This window comes from Emydura macquarii, unplaced genomic scaffold, assembly GCF_026122565.2.
Source record: "Emydura macquarii macquarii isolate MOO-44397 ecotype Brisbane River unplaced genomic scaffold, CSIRO-AGI_Emac_v2 contig_769, whole genome shotgun sequence".
Lineage (NCBI taxonomy): Eukaryota > Metazoa > Chordata > Testudines > Chelidae > Emydura > Emydura macquarii.
The window spans coordinates 1-10,239 of record NW_027130906.1 but is presented as its reverse complement, the minus strand read 5'-3'; the positions used below and the strand labels follow the sequence as shown (position 1 = coordinate 10,239).

Here is a 10,239-nt window from a genome sequence, read left to right as displayed (position 1 = left end):
TTCCCTGGCTTCCTGCTGCAGACCACTCTCCACCCACAGCTTCAGCATCCACCCCTGACGCTCCACCCACCCAATTCACATGCCCTACCTGCCCTCTAGCCCAGCAATCAGCTCCCCCACCCACTTCTCTGCCCCTCTCCCTTCCCCCATCTGACAGGTCTGGTGCTGGGAACTGAGGGGCGGGTGGCCGGGGGCAGGCGGGTGGTGCCCTTTAGACCCTCCCCTGGGCACAGGCCTGGGGGCTGCTCAGCGCTGGGAGGGACAGTCTCTGCCGTGGGTGTCGCTGTCAGGGACAGAGATTCCCTCCGGCATGGGCTGGGACCGGGCAGATGATCAGGGGAGCCGCGTTTTCACCCCCAGCAGTGAGACCAGGATGAAAATAAGGACAAAGCGTCCCGGAGAAGGTGTCGGTGAAAGTGAAGAGCTGGGACCTGTCAGTGACATTGTAAAATGAGACCTCGCCCGCCTCATAGTCCAGGAAAATCCCCACCCGGCTGGGCCTGACGCTCACGGGGAGGATGGTCGAGGGGGAGGTGAGGGCCTCATATCTCCCATCCCTCAGCCACAGGGCCCAGTGTCCATTCCCAGGTGTGCATGAGACCGTTCCCTTCCTGCTCACAGATTCCCTACACACCCCCAGAGTCCAGCTAGTCTTGACTCCCACCTCCACCTCCCAGTAACGCCTCCCGCCCAGGAAACCCTCAGCGCCCAGCACACAGGGACAAGGGTAAAATCTCTCAGGATTGTCGGGCAGATGCTGGCCTTTGTCTCCGCAGCTCACACGTTTCCGATCCTCAGACAGGACGAGTTTGGGATGAGCCGTGTCTGGATCCAAAGTCACGTCCACTGGGGAGAGAGTCACAGAGTCAGGGCCGGGGCAGGGGCTGGTCACGGGGATCAAAGGGAAATTAACCTGCATCCCCATTAATTGCTGGGGGGGGGGGGGTTGTTGCCTGTTAAGGGGAGTCAGGGCCCCTCTGCCCATGAGAGCGAACTTGAGGGGAAGGAGAGCAGGAGCGGTGGAGGGGTGGGGTGAGAAGGTGTCAGCGGGGGCAGGGTGGGGTGGGTGTCATGGGAACAGGGTAGTGAGGAAGGGGCAGGCACCAGGAGGACTGAGGGGGCTAATGGAGGGGTGGAGGAAAGGAGGGCACAGGGGGAGGGGCAGGTTGCAGGGGGAAAATGCGGGGTGAGGGAACAGGTAAACAGAAGTGGGGCAGAGAGAGGGGTGTGAAGAAGAGTGGGCCCTGGGGAGGGCAGAAAGGGGCAAAGAGAGGATAAAGGGGAGGGTGGGCATCAGGGGGCCCAAATAGGGGTGAGGGAAGGGGCTTGCACCAGGGAGGGAGATGGGGGTGAGGGTAGAGATGGGCCCCAGGGGTCCTAGGAGGAGCAAAGGGAGGGGCTGGCCCCAGGGAACTAGAGGGAGTGAGGGGTGCAGGACCCAAGGAGGCAGAGGGGAGCGAGGGGAGGGACAGAGGCTGCGAGGGAGGAGGAAGGAGCTTCTGCTGGGGGATGGAGAAGGGTTGAGGTCCAGGGTGGGAGAAGAAAGAGGCAGGCACCAGGAGGAAGAAGGGGGGAGAGGCGGGAGCTGGGGAGACTGGGTGGGTGTGGGATGGGGCAGGCACCAGGTTCAACAAGAGGCATTTGGAGGAGCAGGCATCAGAGAGCAGAAGGGGCAAGGGAAGTTGCAGGTTCCAGAAGGGTGGGGGAGGGACAGGAGTTAGGGGCAAAACGGGGAAAAGGAAGGGGCAGAGAAAAGAAGGAAAGGGGAGTATAGGAGAGCCAGAAAAGAGGGCTGGGGTGTGGGTTTCCAAGGTCCCCACTTCCAAGAAGCCCCATAAATTTGTTGCTTTTCTGCACCCTTTTTTGGCTTAAGTTTCTCTTCTTCCTAAAAAAACCAACCAGAGTTCTGTAGCACTTTAAAGACTACCAAATTTAATTTCTTTAAAGTGCTACAGAACTCTCGTTGTTTTTGCTGTATACAGACTAACTTGGTTACCCCTCTGGAATTCTTCCTAAGTCGTTCTCTGCTTTTTCTGCCCCCTCCCCTTCACTTTTTCTTCTTGTTTAAGAGCTAAGAGTTAAAGCCGCAGTTGGAATGTTAAGAAATGTTGTTGTAGTTTTTTAGCCTGTACTTTAAAATGATTTCATAAGACAAATTGGTTGCTTTTCACTCCCCCCAACTTGCACTTTTGTTTTTCTAAAATTTTAATGGAGGGAATTTTGAATACACTTTGGCTGTAAAAAGTTTTTAACAAAGCACAGACTAAGGTAGCTGTGTTGCAAAAATTGTACTTTGTGGCTCAGGTTTTACAAGCACAATACACCACCTTAAGAATGCAGCTCAGTAAAAACAGTGGCTAATAAACACAGTAAAAAAATAAAAAGTTTAAAATCACAAAACTATGTTGCCAGTAAAATATTAAAGCTATGTCATCAAAAATAATATAATAAAGCTAAAATATAGTTAATTAAATGCAAAAGTAAATAATTTTTTAAAAAAGTTAAAAATAGCTTTTGTAAAAATTAATACTACAAAAATTAAAAACAATTAAACAGTTAAAATAGTCAAATTATTTTAAAATAATAATTATAAAAATAATATAAAAATAATCATGTTATAAAATATTTTAGTTTAATAATATTCAATAAAGGAAATATATGTATAATTTAGTACAGTCACATTGTATAAAAACGTAATCATTAAACAAATTACACAAAGGAGTCAAGTAGTGGCTACTACCATGTTTTTGTCCCCAGGAGCCTTTACAGCTATTCTAAAAGAAAATGGGCCCTTTTCCCAAAAAAATTGTCTATACACAGTTAATTGTAAATTAACTGAGGCGGGCAGCAGGCAAAAAAACAATCTAATTTAAATCATTTAATTACTAAACAATTGGTCAAATTTACAATAGAGAATAAGGGGTTTCCATTAAAACTTAACTGTTTCTAAATGTACAAAATAAAAATCTAAGTATAAATATATAAAAAAAAATTAAAGTAGTATAAAAAATGTTAAGCAAATACAAATTGCTAGTGTTGCTTAGCTTTGTTATTAAGCATTTATTTTTTTTAAATACCTCAATAATAAAAGAACATAATCTTGGCAAAAGCAGGCAAAACCAAAATAATAAAATAAATTCTAAATAAAAAAAATCAAATTCAAAATTTGCAAAAATCTAACCCAGCATTAGAGGGCTCACCTTTCTCAGGTGAAGTGTTATAGTTCATTAGCCATTAGCCAAAAAAAATAAAGTAATTTTGTTTTTCAAAACTATAAATGTTCCTGTAAATAATTCCTATTGCTGCTTGGGTAAAGTATGACCAACCTTGCTATCCATCCCTTGATCCAGTAAAACTCAGAGCATTTGACACAGACAATCCAAGCCATCATTTATGCTGGAGAATGTACCTTTCCCCCCGCTTTAACCAAACAAACAAATAATTCAATGGTCTGGGGTGCTTGGGTATCTAACAGGAGTGTCGCCTCCTTTTAATTCCATTAAACTCTTCAGGCATGTACCACCCTTTAATTCAATCTGTCATACTACCCACTCCGAAATTAAAAAATAAAAGCTCTATAATTGGCCCTCTCCTCCCCCCACATCTCCCCCTCCTTCCAAAATATCAATTACTAAACCATTTCCCTGGTGGCCTACCCAGCTCCAAAAACCTATAGTCCTTAATGCATCAAAACTGCAAATATCTATCACCTTGTTCCCCACTAATTAGTTTCTAAGTAATAACTTTGCTAATTGTTCACAATTTACCAAAATAATAATAATAAAAAATGCTGCTGTGGGCAATTACAAATTCAGCAGGAATTAATCTCCCTTGGAAACCTCACTAAAAGCCTTATAACAAATTAAGTAAAAAGTGTCAAAACTATTTTATGGGGAGAAGCTTGTGACCAGGTCCAGCAAACTCTAACAAATCATTTTGTAAACCTCTTACGGAATGCCCGTTCGAGGGTATGGCCCTTTAAATTAAAGGGTACAATGTAGCAAAGCAATTTAAAAGCTTTTAGCTTTTTAAAGCCACCTGGCAAACAAACCTCTGAGAATGTACCTTAGCCCAGTGCACCCTCACTATTAAAAAGTAGCTAAAGGGAATTAGACCTCTGCCATGCGTTTGCAAGCACGTTTCGGGTGTACGTGGAAATGGGGTTGGTGCTAAGAGCCGATGTGGCAAGTGCGGGTTAAAACAAACAATACACGGTTTCTGGTTGGGCCAGAAGGTTTACTATCCACATATAAAACTAATTTAAGCAAAACAAAATAACACATAAAAAAATAGTCACAAGAACCACCACCATTACAATGTATAGAACCAGTATCCCCTCAGCATTAAATAAAACAGGAAAATAAAATCTGCTAAAAAAAATTAGCCGTGCTAAATAGTCAGGGGCTAAAGAATAAAAGGTGTGTAAAACGGGTGGGGTTTAAACCAGGAAACTTTTCCCTGCAACTAAAAAACTCCATCTATCAAATCTGCACACTGGCCATAAAACAGCTTCATATAACAAGACACCCAACAATTCCAATAAACTAAACTAAGGTTGTACCAGAACCCTCCTAGATCAATTGGGAACGCCTAACACAGCTTTTAAAACAACTCCAAATCAAGCAACACAAAATGCAGGTTTTGGAAGCTCAGGCCCCCTAAGGAACCAATGCGTTCCAACTAGCCGCTAACCTGACTACTAACTGTGCTTAGACTAATGTAGCCTGTGCCCTTCAAACAGGCTTAATAAACTCTCATTTGCTCCTCAGTCGTATTGCTTATATTATAAAAATATTAATCATATTAGTTGTTTTTTTAAATTATGTTTATAAAATGTTAAAAATCTTGCACTGTCCTAGCCTCTCCTCAAAAATCATACCTGTAACTTTAGGCATATTGTCCAGTCAGTAACCCACATCCCTTGTCTCCCCGTAGCATGACCGGTAAACCAAGGCATTGGATAACCTGAAGTCGGGGCCTCCTAGACCAGTGTCCCACCAGCCAGTATGCGGGAAGGATAGGCCCCGAGGCCTTTCTTTTAAAAAAATTAAAAATTTAAAGCTAAACAAATAGTCAAGCCTAAGTTACAAAAAACAGGGTCAAAGCACGGGCAAACCTTGTTTCTATTAATTAGTGTAAATTCTAATTAAAGTCTGTTATCTCTTTTCTTTTCCTCCCTTCCTGGCCATCTGCACAAAAAATAAGGCTAACAAAATAACTGTCACCACTCCTGCACAAGGCCTTAGTAAAAAAAAAACCAACAACATTATCTTCCTTCCCCCCGGCATGCCTTTACTTCAAAAACTATTAATGTAAAATTAATAAGTTTTAAGATAATGTGCTGCCCTCTGTATAATAATCTTATAAACAACAAACAGGAGCAAATATAATTATATTCATCATGTCGTTATTGTGACAGGGCCAGACCTGCTGGCTATAGGAGAGTGTTGGAGGGTATCTATATTAGCCCCAGGAGCAACAAATCTTTGTTCCCTGGGTGATTCATCTGCGGTTACTCCAGGGCAATTAGGCCAATTAGGCCAGCTGAGACCAGTTAAGGGGCTTGACCTCAGCAGCTAAAAGCCTCCCTGTCAGGCAGATAGGGGCAGCTGAAAGGGAGTTGAGAGGAGCAGCAGAGTGGAGCAGAGCTGCTACAGAACTTGGAGCAATTGCTGTTGCTACCACAACACAAGATACAGGAGTTCAGGAGAAGCCTGTCTGGGCAGAGCCAAGGGTCATAGGCACAGAGGCCTGAAGGAGGACCCGGCCACCCAGACAACTGAATAATGGAGTTGAGGTGGGGTGACCTCACCCAGACAGGGGAGGATCACAGCAGCAGAGAGACCCATGATGGGGGGCGGGGGGGAAACCCTCGCACGGTTCCAGGAAGTGGACCACGAGCAGTGGGGACAAGGAGAGGTGAAGCTAGTAGCTCTCACAGACTAAGCAGTTTGGGGCTAATCCTTACAGGGTCCCTGGGTTGAGCCCAGGGTAAAGAGCAGGACCTGGCCCCCCCACTCCCACCCAGGCATACCACCAGCGTAGCCGAAAAGGGCGCAGGACCCGCAGAGGGACAGAACAGGTCTCCCTCATCACATTATTAATTTTATAAATATCAATGTAACCAAATAAAAATCTATAAAAATTACGAATTATAATTACATACTATTATAAATAAAAAAATTATAAAGTAACCCTCTCCTTGCTCACTCATGGCGTCAAGGTAAAACAAGCAGGCAATAAAGGATTTCATCTCCCCAATCCGCCCCAAAAACAACCTGTTTAATTGTTTCTAACAGGGAAGAGAGGGTGCCAGATGCAGAGAGGGATGAGAGATGATGGGTGGGGTAGTCATGCGTGATGGGGGTGTTGTAACGGGTTAAATCATTGTATTGTGTGTGTGCCCCAAGTCCATGTTGAGGAAGAGACAAGCAATTGATTTATAGGTAAAGAAGTATCTATTGGACTTGTTTTGCAATGGAAAATTTTGTTATGTGATAAACGGACAAATCCACTGAGGATTGTTAATTGTGCCTCAAGTTGTTTTGTAACTTTCTGTTCTTGTAATTGTCCCTAGTTATTTTTGTAATAGATAAGGGGAAGTTGTTAATCTTGTGTAATCGATAAGGAGGTAGAAGTTGTAAGCCACCTGGGGAGAGAAACTCAGGGGCAGCAAAACCCTGACAGAAAAATGACCAGTTGAACTCATAATAGGGGGAACTTGCAAGCACAGCAGTTCCCAGGCCCAAATTTGGAAGTTTGTAGTCGCTGCAACTTTTATTTGGCAAGTTACACACAGTCAAGGACTACCTTCTGGCCTGGGGACTCCCCAAGGAGGGACCGACAAAGTGACGTAGGAAATGCCCATAATTGGTCTGACGGACGTATAGGCTGGAGTGGAGATAAAAGGGTTGTCAGACAAAGCAGGAAATAGAGAGCCTTGTCGTGAGGACCACCGAGCCTCCCCAAGGGGTTCACCAGAATTGTGCCTGCGAGACAGTCTGATCAGCCATCTCGCCTCTCTCCAGCTCCATCGCCTCAACATCGCCTTAGAATAGTCAGGTAACTGAGCTGATAACCCATTGGGGCTCATCCCGTGGATGATAACCTGGGTGTGAATACGATAGAGGTTCCACCTTCATGAAAATCAGCGCTAAAATAAGAAAGACCAGGTCATGAAATATTTGTTATTTTTGTTGCTACTGAGTTCATCTCTACATATTGTGAGTAGTGATGTAGATGTAAGACTAGCAATAATTCTACTTGTATTCCAGGAGTGACTGTGGCTATAACTGTTGGAATAGCTGCTCTTTGTATTTGCTTTGTAATTACTGGTTGTTTTTTAAGTTTCATTTGTGTGTTAAGAATTTGTAAACAAATTAGAGAAGACAATTTGTGGTAACATATTGCGGGCGCCCTTCGAGTCTTAAGACTCGCTGCGAAGGCTAAAGCCTTCGAAAGACGTGGGTGTTAGTTTTGATTGCAGGCACCCTTCAATTTGTCCAAAAAGGGCAAATTGCCATGGGAGTTCTTGTAACTCTCGAAAGACTTGGGTGTAAGTTTTGTGCCTTAGATCGTAATCATTGTAATCAATTGTTGTTGTCTGTGAATATATAAAACTGAATCAATAAAAGAATGTTTTTATTTATCAACTCACTATCAAGTGGTTAAGGATCTAAGTAGTCTGCCAAGTTTTTCCACTCCATCACACTCCAATTAAAAGAACTTTAAGTAGCCTTAGGTGCTCACACAGCTAGTCGGGTCGAATGCCTAATTGCATTACCTCAGGGGGGAAGAAGGGGAGGGGAGAGGGGCACCGAGAAGGAAGAGGACGAGGAGAGGGGTGGGTGCCGGGGGCAGGGGGAGTGAAGGTGTGACTGTCTTTTCTCTCATGTTCACTCTTTTATAAGACTATGACACATTTCATACAAAGTGGGTCTCCTGGCACAATCCGTGCGGTAACGTGACATGTAAAGTTGTAAAATTCTCCTGAACGGCATCACTCAGTTCAGAGAAGCCGGCACAGCCCAGTTCCTCAGAAACAGGCAAATGAAGGCCTCAGCCAGGTGTCAGCATAATCACACCCATGATCACCTGGGGAGCAGCTGTTCTTTGACAGGCAGAAGGGAATGAGCAAGAAATTGACATATTGGCACAGACATAGCTGGGGTCCCGTCCCACAGCCCTGCTGTCACCTTAACCCCAGCTGCAAATATTTCTCAAAGAGGCAAGAAAAGAAAAGGAAACTGGAATAGAAACTAACCCCACAAATACCTCCCCTCTCCTCCCTTCCTTTCTACTCCCAGCAGCAGACACACCTGAAACAACCCTGCCCTGGGGAGAGGTCCCAGCTGGGGGCATCCAGCCAGTGAGTGCAAAAGCCTGGTGTGAGAGACATTTTTGCTTTCAATTTTTTTAGTCTGATGAGTTCAGTGTTAGTTTGTGTTTTATTTTTTATTTCCTTTATAACCTGTTCTGACTTTTATGCCTCATTAGTTATAGTCACTTAAAATTCTTCTTTCTGTTGTTAATAATCTTGTTTTATCTAAACCAGTGTGTTTGGTTGACGTGTTTGGGACCCTTCACTTGAGATAACAGGGCTTGTGCATAGCGTTTTCTGTTAATGAAATGACGGACTTTCTATCAGCTTGCGTTGGCCAGTAGAGCGCTGGGCAACCAGACGCACATTTCTGGGTGGACAGTTTGGGACGGGGAGTTTGCTGGTGTCTCCTGCAGTGTAATTCAGCAGTGGCTGGCTATAGCACTCTTCCTGTGTAGCTGGGAGGAAGTGATGTGCTAGAGACTGTGTGTGAATGCCCAGTGGCTGTTCTCACAGTGAAGCAGTGTAAAAGGCACTCCAGACTGGAGAACTGAGGGCACGAAGCTGTTCAACAATCGAGATTGTACCTGGCTAATGTCACAGGGGAAGGAAAGGGGCAGGCATCTGAAGAGTAGGAGGAGGCAAGGGAAAGGGCAGAGGCAAGGGGGATTGAGAAGGTTGAGCAGAAGGGCAGAAACAAGGATAGTAAGGGGTGCTGGCACTAGGGAGGTAGAGGGAAGGGGTGGGCACCAGGGAGCAGAGAGGGGTCAGAAGTGCGGCAGGATCCAGGAGAGAGTCGAGAGACAGGGCGGACCCAAGGGTGGAAGAGGGTATCAGGGGAGGCACAGATGGGGTGAGGGGAGAGATGGGAGCCATAAGAGTGAAGGGGGGAAGGGGAGAAGTGGCTGACAGGGTGTGTGGGGGTGAAGTGATGGGGAGCTCCAGGGTGCAGAGGGTGGTTGGGGGGAGAGGCAGGTGCCAGGATGGCAGGGGGCAAAGGGAGGGGCAGGTTCCAGGGGCAGAGTCCAAGTAAACCCAGCAGGGGAATTTGATCTCATATCTTTGCTCTGTGTCGAGTAATTTCAGGAGTGCTGAAGAGGGGAAACTGAGGCAGGGAGCTTGCAGGACACCCTGAGGCAGCTGAGGGGGTGCCCCAGGGCGCCTCCCCATGACAATTCTGTGAAACTGGCACCATGTAACAGAGCTGCTGCCCCTCTCCCCATGGACAGAGCCTGGCTCTCCCCAGTCTGGCTGTACGGGCCCCTTACCGCGGTTTCTGACCCCAGTGGAGCCGGCGCCAGAGTGAGAACCTGGAGTGAGCGCTGAGCACAGGGTGTTTGTGCCTCCTGCCCAGCTCCCGGCCCCCCTGGCCCAGCTCCCTGCCTGCTCCCGCTGCCCCACAGCCTCTGGCTCCCCCTGAGCCTCACCCCCCCCCCCGACCTCAGACTGCCCCTGTCCTGCACCTGGGGGTACGGAGCCCCCTGCTGGCTGGATGCTGAACTTGGGGTGACCCAGGGCCCAGCACGGAGCCAGCCGGGTCTCTACGAAACCCTCTGCCCGACCAAGACAGGCCCAGGGTGGGCTCAGGGATCAGGGCAGTGCCCGCTCCCTGCCTGGCAGCCCCGGTGCTCTGAGGGACCCTGCCACAGGGCGCAGTCGCTCCCCGGGCAGCTGCAGCAGAAGAGAGCTGGGGGCACAGCAGGGCTTGCAAATGGTGCCGGAGGGGCTGAGCGCAGGGGCTCTCCTGGGACAGCAGGAAGGCAAGTGTCTGGAGTGTTCCCCACTTGTGTCTCCACCCCCCGCAAAGGCCAGGCATAAGCCGAGCTCCAGGCGCCTTTGGTGAGAGGGTCTTGAGACCCCTCGCCCGGAAACTCCCACCTACCACTTTGGCCTTTTGGGGGAAGAAACCGAACAGGAGC

The 10,239-nt window shown here is 47.1% G+C and overlaps 1 protein-coding gene across 1 annotated transcript; it reads right to left on the bottom strand.

Annotated features, from left to right (window-relative positions):
- Positions 1 to 286: 286 nt before the first annotated feature.
- LOC137149566 (E3 ubiquitin-protein ligase TRIM39-like) lies at positions 287 to 880 on the bottom strand (the record flags this gene model as incomplete). The annotated part of the gene is made up of 1 exon (XM_067543080.1): positions 287 to 880. A coding segment is annotated over one exon (594 nt), but the record flags the coding sequence as incomplete, so codon positions are not given.
- Between the last annotated feature and the right edge of the window lie 9,359 nt (positions 881 to 10,239).